The sequence below is a fragment of the Equus quagga genome, chromosome 13 (assembly GCF_021613505.1).
Source record: "Equus quagga isolate Etosha38 chromosome 13, UCLA_HA_Equagga_1.0, whole genome shotgun sequence".
In the NCBI taxonomy this organism is placed as follows: domain Eukaryota; kingdom Metazoa; phylum Chordata; class Mammalia; order Perissodactyla; family Equidae; genus Equus; species Equus quagga.
In genome coordinates, this window is record NC_060279.1 from 18,693,139 (window position 1) to 18,715,213 (window position 22,075).

Below are 22,075 nucleotides of genomic sequence, written 5' to 3' on the forward strand. Positions count from 1 at the left end.
TGCAGGACTTGGAGACTGGTGAGCAGGTACAGAGCCATTAAATAACCAGTGCTCCTCTGAGCTGTGATTACAGAATGAGTCAGTGAGCCAGTGACCCGGCAACAGCTGAATCCCTGTCTATATTTTTCTTGTTTAGAGGTTTCATTCTTTTTTAATTCTTGTGGATTTTTTTTTAAACCTGCTTTTGTAAATACAACAACAGAAGTCAGAAAAGGGGATCCCCAACAAAATTGTTAAAACGGTAAGAGTAATATCTGATTCCTTTAACAAGCTTAACTGGAATGTGTTCTCTGGGCCCAGGAGTGAGCCAGGGACCATAGGAGGTAAATAGTAAGGAATTAGGAAATTGGGCCCTTGCCTGGGGAGCTTTTAATGTAGAAGTATAAAATTTTGAGTTGGGAAGAATGTTAGAGAATATCTTATCCAATTTACCCCCGACTTTTTAAACTCCCGCTAACCAAAACCCTCTGTAGCAAAGCATCCGACAGGCCCTTTATACCACTTGGGAAGGAATTATGAATCATATTATGTTCTGTGCGTTTCTTCAAACGTTTACTCTGAGACATCTTGGTATTTGTAGGATACTTATTCCTCTCTGAAATTCTGATGAATGGAGCCCTATTCTGCTCCATTCCTAGAGAAAGCATTCTTAGAGCAGACGCTTCTAGACTGCCCTCATTTTAATCCCATTTTTCTAAATAGATTCAAGAGAGGAGAATCCAAAGACTAAACTCATATTCTCAAAATGGGCTGTTGGAGGTTTGGAGATGTTTATTCACACCCTGCCTCCCTCACGGTTCTTAACAAATTGAAAATAGACACTAGGAGCCAGGTGAGTACCCTCAGTTGGTATCCACCTCCCTAATGAGCCTAGCAGTTCCCAAATGCAGAGCTTCTAGTGAACGGTTTTGGAATATATTTGTAACACTTAAAACATCAAAACGATCTGGGGCCAGGATATATAAACAAGTGCTGTTAATACGAACAAGTAAAAACCATCAATTAAACTTCTGCGTCGAGAACTGGAAGCAATGTAAGTGTCTGCCACTAGAGGAATGAATAAATACAATCCTCTGTATTCCTACAGTACAACATTATGCAGCGGTTAAAGGAAATGAACCAAGCATATATATAGCCACAATTATAGAATTTAAATCATATTATTAATTAAATAGAGGAATATGCAGAATAATAAAAATTGTATAGTACCATACAAATTAAAAAATACACAAATACCGTACATTGTTTCTAGATGGATATTCAACAGATATTCATTAATCATCAGCTATATGCCAGGCAATGATGTACTGACACGACACACACACAAACACATGTGTGCATGCACACATTAGTATGGTGTGTTTTTACATGATATATTTATAAAGGGCATGTATGTATATCTGTTATATATTTAAATATGCATACACATAAAGTATAGTTTGATATAATACAAATATGATATGAATATTAAAGTGTCAAAAATGAGCTGGAAGGACACATAGCAAACCCATGACCGTTGTTGTGCCAGGGCTGGGGGAAGGGGTATGGCGCTGGGATGGTAGTTTCATTTCTTAGAGAGAAGGGTGGTGGCTAGACGCAGATGTTACAAAATATTAGTACTAGTTCTCATATCTGAGTGATGGAAATACAGTGTTTCTTACATTCTTTATACTTTTCTCTATCTTTTAAACTTCTCACAATTAAAAGAAGTCTATAAAAACAGGAATATGTTGGGGCTGGCCCGATGTCACAGCAATTAAGTTTGCATGTTCCGCTTCGGTGGCCCGGGGTTCACCAGTTCAGATCCTGGGTACGGACCTGTACACCACTTGGCAAGCCACGCTGTGGCAGACATCCCACATATAAAGTAGAGGAAGCTGGGCATGGATGTTAGCTCAGGGCCAGTCTTCCTCAGCAAAAATAGGAGGATTGGCAGCAGATGTTAGCTCAGGGCTAAACTTCCTCAAAAAAAAAAAACAGGAATATGTTTATGCCAAAATGTCAAGTAGAAAACAGCACATTACACAGTGGTCCCTGGCCTTGCTCACACCTTCCATGGCATCCCAGTATGTGCATTTTGGTGGAAGAAAAGCTTCAGGAAGCACTGCTATATGGGCACTGAGCCATGCCCTAAGTCACCTGTAAACGCCCGTATGTTCGGTTTCATTTGAAATCACTCCTGTTTCCAAGGGCTCTGAGAGTCATGGCCACAGATGGGGATGACCTCTGCTAATTCCTGTTCTTATCGGCCAGTTGGCCAAATGTGTGACAGCCCTTAATTTAATCAGAGCTTCGTAACCCAGTAGGCTAAAGAGTCCCCACAAGTCCAGTCAGGTCTCCTTGCCCCGGCCCCTCCTGTGTCCTCTGGGCCTCCCTCTGATGGCATCCTCCCAAAGTGCTTATTCCCAGGTAAAGGGTTAGGTTCATCGGGCGAGTGGAGACCTCAGGCTCCATAGTGAAGTCCATGGACCCTGCTTTTCTTCCTCTTCTAGGGTCCTGTTTGGCCACCTTAGCCATGTCCTAGAAGAGGAGGGAAGTCAAACAGACGTGTTCTCCCGAACCCTGGGCCCAGGACACCTCCTCCTCACTGCCCCCTGGGCTTTCTCTCCCTCGTGTCTGGCTAGTTCGCTGTTCTCTGTCTTCTGTGGGCAGGGGCCTCCTGTCAGCAGCTGCAGTTGTCCTCCTGGCCAAATGCATGTGCTTCCTATTCTGAAAGCAAAGAGAAAGGAAAGGGAAGGTGAGCACTGTGATCCAGCAAATAGTGTCCCTCCTGTGTGTGGGGAGGAGGGAAAGGCAGCTTTTCACACTCTCGGCTCTCTGGTCTAGTGGAGCAGTAAGAAGGGAAACCCGACATCCTCCCCTCTCTTCGCCTGTGACTGGGGGGCTCGGTCATGCTCCAGAGGGCCTCAGGGTGAGAGGGGGAATGAGGAAGGCCTTCTGAGGTCTCCTGTCCAGCACGAAAGCTGATGCTCCTCTGACTCCTGACTGTTCTCAGTTAAAAACTATAAGGAATGGAAGTGTGTGCTTAGTCTCCCCAAACCTCCAACCACATACAGGATAAATTCTAGGGTAAAACAATTAGTTCAGAACAAAGAGCTCTGAGAGTTTGTCTGGAAAGCACGTCTTTGTCAAGAGGCATATGGATTGAAATCTCAGACTTGCTAAATCCATTGCCCTAAAGGAAGTGAATCCTAGAGGAGACCCGTGAGACTTCACGTCCTAGAGGAAGTGAGTCCCGGAGGAGCCCCGTGAGGCTTCGTGTCCTAGAGGAAGTGAATCCCGGAGGAGCCCCGTGAGGCTCCAGTCTACCAAGTGGGTTGTCCTGGCTTGGGAGTGAGGGGTAGTATTTAAATCTTAACTCTTACACCTGAGAATAGACTAAGTTACAACATCCCTCTGAATTGTCTGTCAAATGGCCTAGAAATCTTCCACAAAGAATTCCACAAAAATTTATGTTAAATCTATTTATCATTATAAGGAATCACTTACAACAGGGAAACTTTTTATAAGATAATGTAAAGTGAAAAAAGCAAAATAAAAAAATTGTGTCTATTGTAAGATTGAAACTATATATAAATGACCTACATATGGACAGAGATTTAAATGAGACTTGAACTCTCTGATTTCTTGGGAAGATGGGGTGGTAGGAAATTTTTTTAATTTAATTTTGATTTTGGTTGACGGTTTTCTTGTTTGTAAAATAAAAACAATTTTATAAAATGACATTTTGGAGGAGAACTCTGGCTCCATCTTGAGAGAAATGCCTTTCAAGATGGAAATCATCTCTACTGTTGGAGCTCTTAGGAAGAGGGCCAAGCCCTTGACAGTGTTAGCCTCTGAACCCACTGATGGCAATTCTATTCTGCAACAGGGGTGGGCAAACTACCAAATCTAGGAGGAATGGTTTTTACATGTTTAAATGGTTGGGCAAAACAAAAAGCAGAATAATACTTTCTGACATGTGAAAAATTATGTGGAATTCTAACTTCAGTGGCCACAATATTTGTTGGAACACAGCCACGCTCATTCTTTTACGTTTATCTGTGTCTACCCTGATGGCTACGACGGCAGAGTTGAGTTGCAGCAGAGACCATATGGAGGGCAAAGCCTAGAATATTTACTGTTCGGCCCTTCACAGAGAAAGTTGCCAACCCCTGCTCTAGGACACCACTTCAATATGGCCTAGAGACAGGGCCGTCCCACGTTCTTTATCCCTGCTTTTCTTTATTCTCACTCCTGCTCACCTCCACGTGGGAAAGGAGCGAGCTCATTGAAGTCCTCTGAGCGCCAACATCAGAGAAAGCTTGAGAAATATGTGCCTTAAAGTTTCTGAAACATCCTCCTTTTTGTCAGGAGAATGAGGATTTGGGTATAACAGACACTTCGTGGGGGGCTTAAAGCTGTACTTATTCTCTCTTGGAAATGAAAAGGCCACTCTCCTGCGATTGTTGTCACTGCTGCTGCTAGCGCCGTGATCGTTCCTATATATGGTCACAGAAGCAGTCAGGGCTGTCACACTCCCACTGCTCATTGCCAACGAGACCTTTTTCAGCTGAAATAATAATGTGTGAGTCTAATTAGAATAAAGCTCATTAGAAACGGAGACGGCCCTTAATGCCTCGATTGATTTTTCTAATGAAGTCAGCTGGGGGAGGGGACTTTAGCAGCACAGCTAATTACTTTTGCTTTTCTTCGGCATTTCCTCAAAACTGTTGTTATGAATTGTTGTTGGACTGTAAACGCAAATGCTGCTGCAACACTCCCTGATGGAGGCGGCCCTGGCGCTCGCAGCCCTGCAGCCGGAGGAACAAACAGCGGCCCCCAGGGGGTCCTTCATTCCACCTTTCCACCCTTTGCCCATCTCCTCCTCAAGTTTGTTCTGGATTCTACCTTGTCACTCCCAGATACTCAAGCAGGGGCATGCAGCCCTCCTGCCCCTGTATTCCTAATCCAGAGGCAGAGCTTAAATGTCCCAATTCCCATAGACACTTGGATCTGAGGTTGCCCCTGGATGGAGATACATGGAAGGAAAGGTTGGGAAAAAAGATATTAGGTGGGCAAGGAGGGAGAGGGCCCATTAAATTTCTGCACCAAAACCCTTGGGGCAGTTGTGTTTCATTAATCAAGATGCCATTGGGTGCCCGGAAAGCCGGTCAGGCCCACAGGGCAGAGTAGAAGGCTGTCATGGAGACATGACTAAGTCACGAAACTGAGACTCAGGGAGCCCACAGGTAGGAAGAGAGAGCAGGAAGATGATTCATGTAAAGGAAGCAGACAAGAGGTAGGAGAATCAAAATGAGGCACAGACCAGAAACTGACAGAGGCTCTCGGAGTCATCCAGAGAGTAAAGGAGAGGAGGATGAATTCTTCAGTCAGTCAACAAATAAGAGTCTGCTTTATGATGAGTACCACAACTCACACTTCCAGACAAAAATAAGCCTCAGTAATACAAACTTCTGTAATGAGCCTTCATTACAAAGCGTCAGGTTTGCTTTCTCCGAACATGAGGATCTTGACTAGACTATTTAGTTATCTGGCCCCACGGCAGTACCTGTGTGATTCTTTAATTCAGAATTTTGTGATGACAGCAAAAGACTGAGTTTGAGATGCCTGATGGAACATTGTGGAAAGAGAACTAGACATGATTCCATGTGTGGTTTACATAGGTGTTACATCTATACATAAAAATGAGGAGTAACGGACAGTGGGATTCTGATGTTCCCTCCTAGTTCCAGGCTCTTCTTGTAACCAGCTGTGCCCCAGCCTCTGCTGATACTTTTGCTCAAAACTTATTCTTTATCGGGCTGGCCCCGTGGCCGAGTGGTTAAGTTTGCGCGCTCCGCTGCAGGCGGCCCAGTGTTTCGTCAGTTCGAATCCTGGGCTCGGACGTGGCACTGCTCATCAAACCACACTGAGGCAGCGTCCCACATGCCACAACTAGAAGGAACTGCAACTAAGATATACAACTACATACTGGGGAGATTTGGGGAGATAAAGCAGAAAAAAAAAAAAAGATTGGCAACAGTTGTTAGCTCAGGTGCAGATCTTTAAAAAAAAAAAAGTCCAAGGACACTTCCTGTATAATGTCATTCGACAGCCTCCGTCCCTACACACACACCCATCACTGCCTCCCTCCAAACACCTGAGTGTTCATATCCGCTGTGATGTGGGCCACACAAGGATTCCATTGGCTATCGAAAAGATGAAGATGGATACGAGACATGTCCAGCCCCCTAGAGTAAGGGAGGTAAACGTTTTGGCTAAAATTACTATAAAACGTGGTGGTGGGATGGAAGGACCACTGCGGGGGCAAGAGACCAATTCTCCCTAGAGCAACTGGGAAAGATTTCACTGAAGATAGGATGTTGGAACGAGTTCCTAAGGACTAGGTAGCCACATAGAGAGGCCTGGGGAGGGAGTCTGAGGGAAGAGAACAGTAAAGTGGGAAAGTACAGTGGTGACAAGAAGGACCTGCCTGTTTGGAACATACTGAGTCATTGGTCCTGTTGTTTGTCTGTTTGATAGCAGAGAGTGAGTACACAAACCACACGTTGGTAACCATTTTTCCTTTAGGATATTAGATTGATTGTTTTTTTATATCTAATAAAAATGCTGCAATGAAAATATTTGTACATATACTTTTAACAACTTTGTAGAGGAATAATTTACATACCGTAAAATTTACTCATTTGACTTGTATAATTCCATGATTTTTAGTAAATTTAGCAAATTGCGCAACCATCACCACACTCCAGTGTTAGGCCATTTGCATCATCTGGATAAGACTCTCCCTGCCTGCTTACAGTCAAACTGCATCCCCACCTCCAGCCCCAGGGAGTCAATGCCTGTATTTTTAAAGAACATATATTTGAGGATTTATCTTTGATCCTCATTTCTATGATTGCTGTAATAAAGGGTATGAACATTTTTATGACTCATAATACATATTACTAAGTTACTTTTCAAAGCAGCCACACCATTTTACACAGCTGCCAGCAATATACGAGAGTTACATCTTGTTGTACACTCACAAGAATTGAGTATCGCTATTTTTAAATCATATCTAATTATTTTAATTTGTATTTTTTGATTACTGAAGCAGACCGTTTTTCTATTTGTGTACTGGTTTTATTTTGTTCTGAATGAGTTTCTATTTCATGCCCTTCCCTCTTGTTGAAATCCTCTTACTGTTTATTTTTTATTACTATGAGGTCCTCATATGGCTTTTATCATTTACACATTGTATCCTGCAGGTATTTTTCCCATTACCAGGTTTGCCTTTTTATTTTGTTTGATTTTTTTTTTTAATTTTTTTGCTGAGGAAGATTTACCATGAGCTAACATCTGCTGCCAATCTTCGTCTTTTTTTTTTTTTTTTTTTTTGCTTGAGGAAGACTAGCTCTGAGCTAACATCCATGCCAGTCTTCCTCTGTTTTGTATATGGGATGCCGCCACAGCATGGCTGACAAGTGGTGTAGGTCCACACCAGAGATGTGAACCCATGAACCCAGGCCCACTGAAGCGGAGCATGCTGAACCCAACCACTAGGCCATGGGGCCAGCCCTTGTTTTGTTATTTTTTTGACACACAAAGCTTCATTTTTATATGACCAAATGTGTTCATCTTTTTATTTTTCCTTGTGATCTTTCTCTGGTCCTTTGAGGCTGAGAGTTATCTCTCTCTCCAGAGCTTTGACAAGAGTTCACTTTTATGTTCTGTGTGTTATTGTTAAGATTTAGCACACTAGTTCTCTTGGAATCTGTTGTTTCTGGTGATGCCCTTTGTCAGATACTTAATTCTTATATGGCTTAGGCTGTGTTTCTGGGTTATCTTATTCCGTGCTGGTGATTTTTGGTGGGTCCCTTTTTAAAAGAATGTAGAAAAACTGGCACACGTGCAAGAGAGGGAGACCCAGATGGAAGCCATGTCATTCGCAGGTAACAGACCAAGTGGTGCTGTCCGTCTGGGAAGTCCTGTCCTCTGGTTCCAAAGGCCCACACTCAGCCATTCTGTGGGAGTTCCAGAGAGCCAGGGTTGGGCTCAGCTGCTGAGCAGTTTCATGGGCAGCTCGGAAAAGTATCTGATGTGTTCTAGCCGGAAAGAGAAGGCTCCCCGTCTGGAATGTGGCAAACAGAAGACTGTCCTACATTAGATGCCAGGTCAGAGAGGAAAACCGCTAGGTCCCCTTCCAAGTCCAAAATTTCATGACTCGCTGGATATTTTTCATCCTGTCGTTTATTCAACAAATATTTATTGAGCATCTAACATGTTGCCGACACTAGTCTAAGTCCCGGGGCTGCAGCAGCCGCGTAACACAGTTTCTGCCCCCTTGCTGCTTCTGTTGAAGGGAGAAGACAGCCAATAAAGAAACGAATGACTATATTAATGTCAGGTAACGATAAGTAATATAAATAAAAATGCAGCAGAGTAAGAAGTGCTACTGTGCTGTGTTCAGGGAAGACAATGAGGTGACATTTGAGCAGAGAGCTAGAAAATGACAAGTAATGGATGGAGTGAGGCCTGGGGGTGGGAGGAGCCAGCCAGGAAGGAGGAGGAAGGACCAGCAACCAGGCCCTGCGGTGCCCGGCTTGTTTGAGGACCCGAGCAGAACTGACTGATCCAGCTGTGGGCCCACTTTCTCACACCGTTTATTAACTGTTGGGTCTACTGATCTCAGTTTTCAGTATCGTCATAAGAGCTCTAGTTTATTAAGTACCCACCATGTGCCAAGCTTGCTAAACACCTTACCTGTATTACTTCTAATTCCTACAACTCTGCAAATTAGGTCTCACCACCCACCTTTTACAGATGGGGAAACTGAGACTCAGTGCTGCCTCTCACTAACTTTCTTCTAGTTTATTCGACTCCCTTGAGAAAATACTCAGTTCACAGCTGATGTTATATGCTTGAGGTGTATAATTGGGCTGAATGCACACAGGTCTACAGAAATGTACTAAAGACTTCTATGACAAGATCACATCAGACACTGCTGGGCCAGCCCTAGACTATTTGTCTACCTAACCTCAAGGAGAAAAAGTATTGTGGGCACTTTGGAGGAACAGTGGCTTTATTTGAAGTCACCCTTTGAGCTGTTCCTCTTTTTTTTTTCTTAAGGAAGATTTGTCTGAGGTAACATCTGTTGCCAATCTTCCTCTTTCTTTGCTTGAGGAAGATTAGCTCTGAGCTAATGTCTGTGCCAGTCTTTTTCTACTTTGCATGTGGGACACAGCCACAGCATGGCTTGGCAAGTGGTATAGGTCCATGCCTGGGATCCAAACCCACAAACCGGGGCTGCCCAAGTAGAGGGCGCCAGACTCAACCACTAGACACAGGGCCAGCCCCTGAGCTCTTCCTCTTTAAACTAGCAGAATTTAAAATTAGGATAATGTCCTTTCCTTCTCTTCTCCTTAATATCTCTAATTCTTAGCCTAGACGTTTCAACAAACAAAGAATCCTACCCTAGAACCTTAGAAATGTATGTTCTGAGTTAACGTTTCTTTAACTTTTCAAGAAAATAATACAGACAACTGAAGAGGACATGGAAACCTTTAGAGAGTAGGGCATAGCAAGGGAAATGGTGGGCAAAAGCTCTTTGAGGTTTTTTGAGTCTGCACCAAAATGCCCCTTTGGTTCAGACAGCCCTGCCTTGTCAGCCTCATTGGGAGTTTCCGTTCGTCCAGCTTGCGAGGGCCTCGGAGGAATCTTTCTCTCTGTAGCTTTCAGTGTGTCCTTTGCACAAGGGTGGAATTGTGTCTGACAGTCCCTGATTCTGACTACGTGAAGGGTCTTTACAAAGACTTCATTCTGTAGTCCCTTAAGGGGAAAGGGCATGCTTCAGCCAAGAGAATTGCTATGCATCTCCCAAACCCAGGCCACTCCCACTTCCTGCCTTCTGACAGCTGAAGGTTTCAAGGTTCTCCTTTTAGCACAGTTCTTTAAAAGTTTAAATGAGGGGCCAGCCCTGTGGCGCAGCAGTTAAGTGCGCACATTCCACTTCAGGGCCCGGGGTTTGCTGGTTTGGATCCCAGGTGCAGATATGGCACCGCTTGGCAAGCCATGCTGTGGTAAGCGTCCCACATAGAAAGTAGAGGAAGATGGGCACGGATGTTAGCTCAGGGCCAGTCTTCCTCAGCAAAAAGAGGAGGACTGGAAGCAGATGTTAGCTCAGGGCTAATCTTCCTCAAAAAACGAAAAAAAAAGTTTAAATGAGATGTGAAATCATATTATAGAAGCAAGCTGCCTGTCCAACCTGGTAGGGCCACATGCAGGTGGGGCCCCTTGTAGTGCTGAGACGGGGCCACGCCAATAACAATTCGCTCAGGTTACCCTTTCTTAAGACAACACTGGCCATGAGGGAGCTCTTAGTCTCGATGTTTTTGATTTCCAGCTCTTCTGTTCATAAAATATTTGGTTCTCAGAGCTGCTGACAGGTGATAATAACAAAAATGAAACTGATTTGAATTTGACTTTGGTTATCAACTCGCTACTGTCAGAATGAAAAGGGCAAGGAATGGGCCTGTGGTCTTGGGCTTCTCTGAGGTTTCCCCACGAGGAACAGGCCCCACTCCTACCTTGCGGGGCTGGTGTGAAGAGCCAAAGAAACAGTGTCTGCAAAGCAACTAATGCAGTTTTTCTTCTCCTTCTCATAGTAATCATAATAATTTCAGAGGAGCAAATGCTTGGGAAATGAAAGTTGTAGTCTTGGGTATACACAGAGTTATATAGATTTATACAGATTTGTAGATTTATATGCATTTATATAGATTATATAGATGTGTCCCTCAAAAAGGGGTGCTTTCTTAGGGTGACGGTGAACTTCCAGGGTCTGGAAATGCTCTTTCTGCCGCGTGACCCTGTAAGTCATCTACAGAGTTGGAAACACAGCTTTGTTAATGAGTACACCAGTTCGTGTGTCTGTGTCTGTGTCTGTCTGTCTGTCATTGCGTCCAAGTGCTTCCTTGTGAATGAGGGGACCCTCTGAACCCCACTTTGGCCAGCTGGGCCTTTGATTTGAGGCCTCCTTTAGATATAAGAAGGCCAGGGACTTAGGTGGCTGCCACGGATGCTTTATTCCAGTACATGGGGTTCTGGCCTGTTTGGGATGCAAGGCTGAGGTGGGAGGAAGGGCTCCCTGACACCTATCAGATCACAGTTTTTGACCACAGTCCTCACAGCCACAAGGAAGGAGGTCTCTGTTCCCCGGCCAGGGGACTGAACAAACACAGGGTTTAATAGTAGTAATAGTAGTCATAGTAGTCATAGCGGGAGCTAATATTTATTGATTACCTGCCAGACACTATATTTTTCCCATTTCATCCTGGTCAGAACCCTATGAGATAGACCATGATTATCCCCAGGAAACCAAAGCCCAGTAATATGCCCAATGTCACACAACAGTATGTACATCCATATATACACTGAGAATGTCCTCTTTCCATCCCTAATAAAACCTCCATGAGCCCTGCCTTTCCCCTCCACCTAAAGACTCAGCATCCATTTGCAAGTCCACTCGCTGGGCCTCAAGAGTTGAGGAGATATGGAGAGCATTGACTGATACGTTCTTAGCATTGTGTTGATATGTTTGCATGTGTCTTATTTCCATGTTGGAGAATAAACTCCAACAGTCAGGGTCCATGAGCTTCTCCTTTCTAGCTTTCTAACATGTGGCTCAGAGAGTGTCTCCTAAGAGGTCTGGGCCAAGGCTGGGGATGGCGTCTGCTTGGGCAGTGTCCCCAGGGGGCTCTCAGTGGGGCATTGACTACTGAGTGCACACGTCTCTTCTCAGGAAGATTGGTCACCCAGTTTCTCTGCCCACAAGATGTTTTATGCAACAAGTACAACAAACCTGGAGATGACACTGGGCTCAGACACCCTGTAAGTAGCAGGAGCGAGAATTGGCAATCTGATGGTGGAGGAAACCAAAACAGGCTAATTAGTGAATCACGTTCAAAGAGAACACGCAATCTGGAGCCATGTAGCGTGGGAACACGCAACCACTCATGCGTCCACAGGCCCTGAAGACTTCATTGTGTGGCTGCATGTTTTTATTTATCAAATATACATGCACACATGTGCGCACACACACATACAAACATGTATGAAATTATATCCTGGGCACTGTTTAATCACTTTACTACTATTAACTCGTTTAACCTTAAGCAACCGTGGGAAGTAGGTACTGTGCTGTCTTCATTTTATAGATGAGGAAACTGAGACACAGAGAGGTAACTTGATCAAGATGCCAGACCTCTTAAGTCACAGAGGCAGGATTACCACCCAGCCAGATGTACAATAATAATTCATTATGATGACACTTAAATATTAGGAGACTATGAAATATTTCTAATATATACCTATTGTGTCAAAGAAACATGTAATGCATTGAGAAATAGTTTAATGCAAAATTATTGTTTTCTTTAAGTTTTAGATACTTTTTTTTTTTAAGATTTTATTTTTTTCCTTTTTCTCCCCGAAGCCCCCCAGTACATAGTTTTGTATTCTTCGTTGTGGGTCCTTCTAGTTGTGGCATGTGGGACGCTGCCTCAGCATGGTCTGATGAGCACTGCCATGTCCGCGCCCAGGATTCGAACCAATGAAACACTGGGCTGCCTGCAGTGGAGCACGCGAACTTAACCACTCGGCCACAGGGCCAGCCCCTAAGTTTTAGATACTTTTAGGAATAAGTTCCAGCTGTTTAGAAAATTCTGTTTTTAAAAGAATATTTCTTCAAAAAATTGAAACATAGTGTGTATATAAAAAAAGAAAAAGGTCGAAGGATGCAAACAGTATTAAGCCGTGACTTTACAAAGCCCCTATCTGTGACAGTTTCTTGCAGACGGGGCGGGGACTTTTCGATCCATATTATCTGTCAGGGATTACAGACCGAGAAGCCCTGTGCTTTTACCAAGACACCCTGGCCGGCTAGGTCAGATGTGGAATTTAAACCCCAGTCCTAAACGTGCCTTCACAGGATATATATAACCTACTGGAGAGAGGATGAAAAATGTTCAAAGGAACAGTCATGTATAGTCCTTCAGCTTTCAAGTAACCTGTTTTGTTAGCAAATGAATCAAAAGCATTTTTGACTTTCTTGTGCCTCCCACACATACCAAACATAGTCCCTAAATATGCGATACATATCCAGTGAATCCTTGTTTGTTTGTTTTTCATCCATTTTAATTTAGTGTGGATTAAAACTAAGACATCCCTGGATTGCACCATCCCCCTCTGTAAAGTTGTGAGTTCCAGACATGGAGAGGTAGCTGTGGAATGTGAGCAGCCCAGGCCCCAGCTGAAAGTGACTTGTTCATTGTTCCTTTCAGTTTCTCTTCTTCATAAGATATTGGTCTCCTGAATGGATCGTCCGTTTGGCAATTTCTTGGTGAAAGGCTGAGTCTTGTACATGCCTAATATAATACAAGTTCTTACCAATATAAAATAAGGGCTTATTTGGGGCTTGGTAAAAACTTCCATGCCTTGAGGTATATACAGTTAATAAATCAGCCAGCACGTATTTGTGACGTATCTACCTTGTTCTCAGTAGTCACTGATAAAGCCTGGGTTCTGTTACAAGGAGACGTATGCGGAGAGAAAATTGATTGCGAGTAACTGTCTCAGGCTCTGCTTTGAATTTCTCATTCATGTGTTACTCTTTTCTTTTCCCCTCAAGGGTCGAGATTACTGTTCGGAAGAAGAGGATATCACATAGCACCAATTCTCCCACTCAAACCCGGAGCTACTACTGTGTAAATAGGTTACACCCCAGTTGAAATCTTTGCAAAGGTCGGTTCTCTTCAATGAACAGCACTATAGCAAAAGAAGATCGTTCCATATCGTATGCCCCATTAAATTACAGTGTTTCTTAAAGAACTTGCAAAGGAATATTGCTAAAATCAAACAGAAAACTGTTATTGAACTTTCTTTGTTGCTGCTAGTTAAAACTTGTTGCAACTTTTCACTTCTCTTGTGTCCAGGTATGCAGCAAAATTCTGCAATTTCACCTTAAAGATCCTGTTGGTTTTACAGATGCTCTCCGACCTATTTTCTATAAGATGAGGTAGTGGTGAACTCAGATATCAGACTTCTATTCTAGACGGTTCCGCTTCTAAGACAAGCATCTCCTTCCCCTCTCCCTTGCTGTCTCTCCCGAGCGGTCCAGAGCCTTGCTTCTCACTGGCAATGTTGCGCTTTAGAGATGGGATGGTTGCTATGGCAAGCTTTGTTTCTCTGCTAAGAAGCAGCAGAGAAGCTATTATAGGTTAAAAGCATGTTGTGACATGACTCCTGGAAGTGACATAGGAGCGAGCAGCGGGTTCTTTCATTTACTAGGTATCTTAATCAAGGATTAAGCTTGCAACATTGGCTTTGCTCAGACGCAGACGGAAGTGTGATCACAATCATTTCGAATCCCTCTTCCCCACTTTTTTTTCTAAGAAAATAAACATTTTACTGTTTTTATGTATCCTTGTCTTCTCCCATTCATCCAGTTCAGTGTTTTGTGATGATCCTGGGTGGGGAAGTTGAGCCCTCCTTTGCAGTGACACCAAGAATTGATTTTCGTGGCTCCCTACCCTCCCATTAGTAATCCACCAAGCCTCGGCAGGGCTGTGAGTGGTCAGAAGAGATGAGGGGAGCTCTCAGGACTTTTCAGGAGCCCTGAAACCACCCCGTTACCTTTCATTTCGTTAGCACATAAACCATCCTACTGCCTCATTCTCTCCCTTCGAAATGTTACGTGAGCCTTGCCTCTTCCTTGTCTGCTCGCTCGCAGCACTGGATAGTGAGTGAGAATTGTTTGCCTTCTGGAAAACATGGTACCTTTACACTGGTGATGATCTTTGGAGATGCACAGGCCAAAGCCCCAGGGCAGAAGTGGGAATGTTAACTGTGGGTTTGGTAGAGTTTATTTTTCCATATTCTATGAAGAGAATGATCTCTTCTGAAAGACAGAAGTAATATTTTTAACAAATGTTGTCACAAGTAAATAGCAATCAAAAGGAGAAAATAACTTTTGTATTTTTTTAACGCATTTGATAGCTTTGCCGAGGGTTCTCTTTGTTACTTTCAGGGGAGGGCGCCCTATTAAATGCTACGCCAGCGGTCCAGGTTTGGGTTTGTCCCACAAAAACACAGAAGGAGCACCAGAGGTTTCTCTCTTTGGGGTTGTGAATACAAAGGGCCTCCATGTCAGGCCACACTGCCAACCTCCAAAGATGGGTTAGTTACTATGTTCTGGGTAGTCGAGAGGTCACCTGCCACAGAATAGAAGAAGCTCTATTTGTTCTTGCTGAGATGAGCCTGGACTTTAAAATCCATCCACACAATTGATGGCACCATTGATGTGCTAATGGTGAGATTCCTTATCTCCTTTTAGACCCCGGGCACAAAAGTGAGAGGAAGGAAACTCAGTCCAGAGCTATTGAAAATGGACTCAAATGTTAGCAACAAAAGCCCTTAATTCTTTCAGCCAACAGCAGCTATTCTGGGGAGCAGCTGTGGTTGTTACATAAATAGAGACACAGCCAAAATGTAAGGCTTTTTATCCTGCTTCAAGCAGAAAAATGCAAGGAGAGTCAAGTCGCCTAAGGTTTTAAGTTCCCTCCCTTTGTATGGTTTTTGGCCAAGTGACTAAAATAGTTTTCCTCAACTGTAAACGGAACTGCTAAGCCCCACCTCAAACTCGGCCCCTCCAGACTTTGTTCACTGTTATGTGGACGACCTTTTCCCTGGATTTCTTGTTCTGATCAAGCAAGAATGAAGCAAACACTAAACGTCTTCCATCTGACTCCTCGTCTTGGTGTCTCAGATAGTGTCTTCCCTTCCACCTTCCGCCCGAAGATGAAATGTGCTCGTGTCATTTTTCTTACGGTCATGTTTAACATTTTGACATGATACACATGTATGCAGAACCAAGTGTTTCTTGGGAACCTGACTTTTGAGTGTTTCATAAAACCAGAAGCGTCGTGCCCGTGGATCAGTGGCCTTTCGCCCAGAGTTCTGTCTCCCAGGTTTAACACTGGATACCTCTTTGATGTGCAAACATACTTCATCTGCAGACACATTTGGTACATCTAGAAATAGATCTGAGAAATGGGGTGGTTGAGCGGGTTGGCATGGAATGCTTGATTATGTTAGCAACACTCAAAACTGTCTGTTTCCCATTTGTTGGTTTTAATCATAAAATTGTCAAGTGATTTGTGTTTGTACGTTTTTTTATGCCTTCTGAAAGGGTCTAATGCAAACATATTTTGCCTTTTTTCCCCCATGTATCTGAACATTAAGCAGATTGTGTCAGATACTATGAAAAGAATAATCCAGAAGCTAGTGCTTCTGTTGGCTGTTATCTCTGAGGACTCAGGGGGATGGAAGGAGGAGGGGAGGGAAATGGCCTGGTGGATGGAGGGAGGAAAAGGATGAGAAAGGGACTGAGAAGCATTTAGAAGAGAGAGTTGATAGAATGGCTGTGTGCTGGGTGCAGCTCAAAATCCAGCTGCCTAGCGGCCAGTGGGTGGGGCTGACTGTCAACAAGATTTACAGCTGGATTACACACGCCTTATGTGCTCTGAGTTGTAGGGTTGTAAAAGTTCAGCAGTTGATGTGCGACTTTCTTTTGGTTGGCGGAGATTCAGGCTGGGGCAGTACTGCTGTCATAATTGAATACGTGTTTGTCACTGGCAGAGAACCTTAAAAGAGGCTTTTACCTCAGCGATGGCTCCTAGCCCCAGGCTGGAGCATAGAGTGGTATTATGGTCTATTTAGGAACAAAGAAGGTACAAAGTCTGGAGACCAGAAAACTAGGTCAGCCCTCCGAAACGGCAGGGGCCACCCACCGGCTGCTAGGAGACTGGTCTCTCCCCGTCTGCAGTGCCCGTGGTCTGGGACTGGGCTTTGATGATTCAAATAAGAGCTGACCTGACTGAGGAGTAACCTCGGGTCTTCCGTCCCCTACACTGGTGCCAGCCTCCTCCACGTTAGAAGGGAGCACCTCTGTGTCAGGGGCTCACCCAGGGTCAGACGTGGCCAAGCCTGCAACCTTACAGCCCCCAGGAGCAGGCCCAGGGATGACGGCACCCACGTTTTCATCCCATCTGATGCCATCCCTCTTGGAGTCATAACTTTGTCCTCTTCTCAACCTCATTGCTACTTTTTTTCTCTTAGGGTCTGACTCTCCATAAGCCTGCTAAAAACAGAGATTATGCCTCTTATGAATTTTACCTCAGTCCTCTGCAAGGCAGCCTGAGGACTGGCTTATTGATTATAAGTCCTGCTTAGACATTTGGCAAGAATTTTAAAGAGCATTCCATCTTTGTTGGTCTTAGAAAAGAGACTCAGTTAATTATGTTGGTTTCATAGGAAAGAAAATTATCAAATTCTTAATCCAGGAAAATACTGACTCTGAATCTTAGACGCTGGGATTCTGATATGTTCCTTATGAAAGGCAAAACAATGGCATCTAAGGTTTTCTCCTTCCTCCTCCCAACTCCCTGATTAAAAAAAAAAAAAAGGCATTAGGTTGCATTCTATAATTTTATGTAAAATCTGCCTTCCGTGCTTTTCTCCCTGGAGGACATTCTCAGAGCTTTATATCTTTGTACCTCTCAGAAATTAAACATTTTGTTAAGTTACTTAAAACCCCAGTAGAAAAATAGGGCATGGTCGGGAGAAGCAATATGTATTTAAGGGCATAATGAAAAAGTGGCTTCAGGCAGGAACTTTGGCTTCTCGCTGTCACGAGTGGATTACTGGACTCCCCAGGGGCCTGTGGAAAGCTGGGGATGGGGGAGGGGAGCGGGACCGAGACAGTTGGCTTTCACACTGCACACGTCCCTGCAGTAAACCTCTGGAATTTCATGAATGAGGTCTATGACTTGCCTTTGGCCGATGAATGGATGTGTTTTTCCAGGGCAGAGGAAAATGTCCTTCGCTTCAGTCACCTTTTCATGTGTCTCTAGAAACGAGTCAAAAAGCAATGGCGGAAAATGAGGATTGTGGGTGAATGTATTTACTTTTGTGACAAACCTTAGGACTCACTAGCTATGCCATGTTTTTCAGGGAACTCTTGTACCTTTTCTGGGATCTAATCTAATCTGGGGAGAAGAGGAAAAGGAACTAATACTTATGGTTTATACTCACTCTGTGCCAGATCCTGTGCTAGGCACTTTATAATTGTCTTGTGTAACCCTCACAATAATCCTGTGGAGTGAATCTGTTACCCTCACGTCCTGAGTAGAGTATCTTACGTGTGGAATGGATCTGTCCCACCTAAATGCCCACATTGAAAGAAAGACGTCATTCAAGTACTTCCCAAGTTTTTTTTATTATTACTATGCCCTTTGCAACACTGTGAAAACAAGCCTTTGGGGGCATCTACCTTCCAGAATCTCTCTCTGGCTCATCACCAGCTTGGTTTCCCCATGGGAAGTGTTTTACTTGGCCTTCCCCTATCTGATGAGCTACACACAAACCAGGAGAGGCCACTGGCTAATGGAACGTTAGAGCCCAGAAGGAAAAGGCTTTGGGAATTTAGGCACAAGTCTCTCCCCTTGGAATCCTTTCAGCATCCACAAAAGGAACCTGTACTTCTACCGTTAGAGACCAGATGCGACCAGCACAGGCTTTCGAGTGCTGTGATTTCTTTCCTGGGTCCCAAGGCTTATTTCATTGCAAGCCACATCTTTTTAGGGTGAAGAGCCTTCACTTTGCAGAGAAGGTTGGGAGACTCCGCTCTCCAAAGGTGGAGGAAAGGCCTGGATCATTGACTGGAAATCCTTTCTTGTGGGCTAGGTTTTGATGTCTCTTTTTGATCTTTAAACTGGGAGTCTGCATTTTCCAGGTGAGTTTAAGCACTGAAACTAGATGTGAATCTCTTTAAGACCGTAAATGTTTTGGATAGTCATGTAGTGACTTGGATAGTCATTTAATACCTTGTTCCAAGGTCAGAAGAGCCCAAGAATTCCCCAGAGTTCCTCTCCTTGCTTCTAAAGGCACATCCTCTAACGAAGATGACACACGTCTCCATAAGCAACTATTAAAGGTGCTGCCTGGAGGGGACCCGCCCCTGCCCTCACTTCCTTAACCTGGAAGAATCAAAAGAATTTGCTTATGTAGAGGGGGGTGCTATGTCCAGTTTTCCTTTGAAAACTGTCCCCAAGATCCTGCCTCTTTGTGACCTGGCAGCTGTCAAATTCCTTCAAGATAATTTGGGAAATGGCTCTTGTCTCTTGGAAGCCAGAGAAATTGCTCTAATTCAGCAAGATTTACCCCTAAACTAAAGGCCCCATTCTAATACTGTCTTCCCTCTCGACCCTGAATTCTCCCTTTGTCCCTTTCCAGGGCTTAGCCCAAGCCTTTGAACTTGATTGAGTAAGGTTAGAGGCAGTAAAAAGAGCCATAAACTCAGCCAGAACTGCCTCAGTGTCCCTAGGGTTGAAAGTAGTTCTAGAACCTTGAGGGCCACTTGGCCCAAACCCAGAAGTGATAGAACAGCTCCTGGTTTCCTGGCGTTCGGTCCAGACCTTCAGGACTGTTCTCTCTTGACAGTCAAGTGAGCAAGGGAAGTTTTGCAGTAGATTTCAAGGCAGGTTTTCTGTTCAAAGCAAGATGCAAATTCCTAAAAAAAGAAATTCATGTCTGTTTTTCTGGAGCAGAACCAGGCAGCTGCCTTATTCGGACTGTAAATTTTGATCTATTTCCTTCACACACACACACGAGATCCACGGAGAAAGAAAAGATAACTACTTATCATTGAAATACTTCAAGGAAGAGCTGTATTTTGCCTTTTTTGTAATCCCTAAGGTAATGTCTGGGAAAGGATTACTGTAACTATAATAATACCAAAACAGGGAAATCTAGTGATCACTCTTGCAAAAGCTTGACTTAGACTCGACCAGGAGGATGGAGGTCTGCTGGCCATCTCGCCTTCTGCTCCCTCTGAACCAGGATGCCCTCCACCAGCATGTCTGACTCACCTGGGCCTCTAGCCTGGATATTGTGGCTGGCATCCTTTCCCAATCCCAGGCACATAAAGGACACATCCCTCAGGATCCATGCCAGGTCCAGCCATATACAGCCACAGCATTTCTCACACACTCTCCTGCTCATCCAGTGTGGCCTTGATTATGGCATTTCAGTAGCTCCACTGGGACGCTCCAACAGCAGTGTGTGGAGTTGGGGCCCCTTATCTAGGTTGTCCCAGATGTAGCATTCTTAGCATTGCCTTCCCCAGTGTCAAGGACTCGTGCATTCAACAGGTTATCTGTAGAGCACCTCGTATCCTCCAGGCACTGAGCTAATCGCCAGCAATACAGCTGTGTTGAAGCAAACACAGCTCCCGCCCCTAAGGAGCCTACTGTTAGTGGGGGAGACAGTGTGGGAGGGGCCGTTGTAGGGATGACTACTGGGTGCTGTGCAAGCATCTTGGAGCAGCAGCCACTCAGCTTCAGGAATCAGGGGGCCTCCTGAAAGAGGTGACATCAAAGCCCAAGGTTGTCAGAGGACTGAGGGAGAACCTTGCCAAGGGCCTTCCACACTGAGGGGACAGCATGGAACTCAGCTCAAAGGAGGGACACTGTGGGCCGTCAGGGTGTGCATGCCATAAAGCGGCTGGAGCTGGAAGTTGAGGAGAGAGGAGAGAAGAGAGAGTTGAGGCCGGGGCATCAGCCGGCCCATCCCACAGGGCCCCGTGGGCTTTGCTGTGGATTCAGGGGGCATAAAGAAGAGCCATAGGTGGTGCTCTGCCCTCTGAAGCAGAGGAGACTGCCGAGGTCACCCAGAGAGGTAAGTGTGGCCAGCGCTAGGGCCAGCATTTCCCTCCTCGCTGGGGAAGAGCACAGTTCCTTGCTGAGATGATTTATTCCGTGTATCCTCCACCCTCACCCCAACTCCTGCCCTCTCGCCAAAAGCTGTTTGAATTCAAGAGCTTTAACCTAGGCTGGGTCTGATTTAGAGACATACAGGGGACTGCTCTGGGTCATCCTGACCTGTCTGTAGAGCCACCAAGGCTAAAAAATACCTCTTGGGAGCAGGCTGGCCTAGCCCCTGGGATGAGGGTGCACCCTAAGATGAATACATGGGAAGCAGCAGAGGGCTTCCCGACTTAGCGTGTGACGCCTTCATTCATTCTCGCCCAGCTGGTCTGTGACGGCCTTTCCGTGGGTTAGGTCATACCTGGTGGCCGAGCCTCTGCTGTGTCCGGAGTGCTCACCTAAGTCCTGCCAAAAAGAGGGGATATTTAAAAAGAAAAAGAAAAGCACAGATGGATTATATGCACATGGAAAATTCCCACAAGCCTAGACAGCAGCTGCCATGGACCTCATGGGGACAGAGAGGCTGCCAGAGCTCGGAGCTCTGCACTCTTGGGGTGTGAGGCAGGGAAGGCTCAGAGACAAGGAGAGCCTCTCTGTAGAGACAACTCGCAGTGCCTTTTAGGTTTTCCAAAGTTCAGAGCATTGGGCTTTTTCTCCTCCCACCCCAGTTAAATAACTAGAAACTTTATCAGGAGAAGAAAAAGAATTCGATCAATTAAAATACCAACTGTAGAACAGCCTAGTTTCTAGAAACTCAAGAAAAGGCTCAAATACGGACCTAATTTCCCTGAGAGGTTGGAGGAATTGGGGGCTGAAGGCAATCTTCCCAGCTGAGTGGCTCGGGTCTCCTGCTCAGGGATCCCAAAGGGCCCTGAATACTCCTTGGGGCTGACCTCTTTTGCAAGACCCCCGCACCTGCTCCCCTGGGTGCAGCCTGGCATCCTCAACAGCACACCAGCCTTCTGGACCCTTGGAAAGATTTTAGCTCAAACACCCACTCTTTTCCCAGATATTCCTCTGGCTCCTTGCTGAGGAAATTTTAATTCTGTGTCTTCCGGTCTCCACTTGAATATCCCTAGCCATTTTGATTAGAATTTGGCCTGTGGCAATTGTGATGCTGGAAATTGACAGAACATTTGGCCTAACACACCTACTTTAAAGACCCACCCTTGAAGGTGGGGTTGGTCATGGAATATGGCCAGGTTTGCCCTAGGACACCTGCTCCCCGTTGTCTGCCCTGCTCTAGTTCCCACTCCATCACCAGGAAAAGA

At 44.9% G+C, this 22,075-nt stretch overlaps 1 protein-coding gene across 1 annotated transcript in view; it reads left to right on the plus strand.

The window, feature by feature from the left end:
- Positions 1 to 14,461, plus strand: part of C13H1orf21 (chromosome 13 C1orf21 homolog) — a 208,443-nt gene extending 193,982 nt beyond the window's left edge. Inside the window, exon 6 of the mRNA XM_046681528.1 lies at positions 13,670 to 14,461. Coding sequence (XP_046537484.1) covers positions 13,670 to 13,708 — 39 coding nt within the window. The 3' untranslated portion in view covers positions 13,709 to 14,461. The remainder of the gene's footprint in view (positions 1 to 13,669) is intronic.
- The last annotated feature ends 7,614 nt before the right edge of the window (positions 14,462 to 22,075 follow it).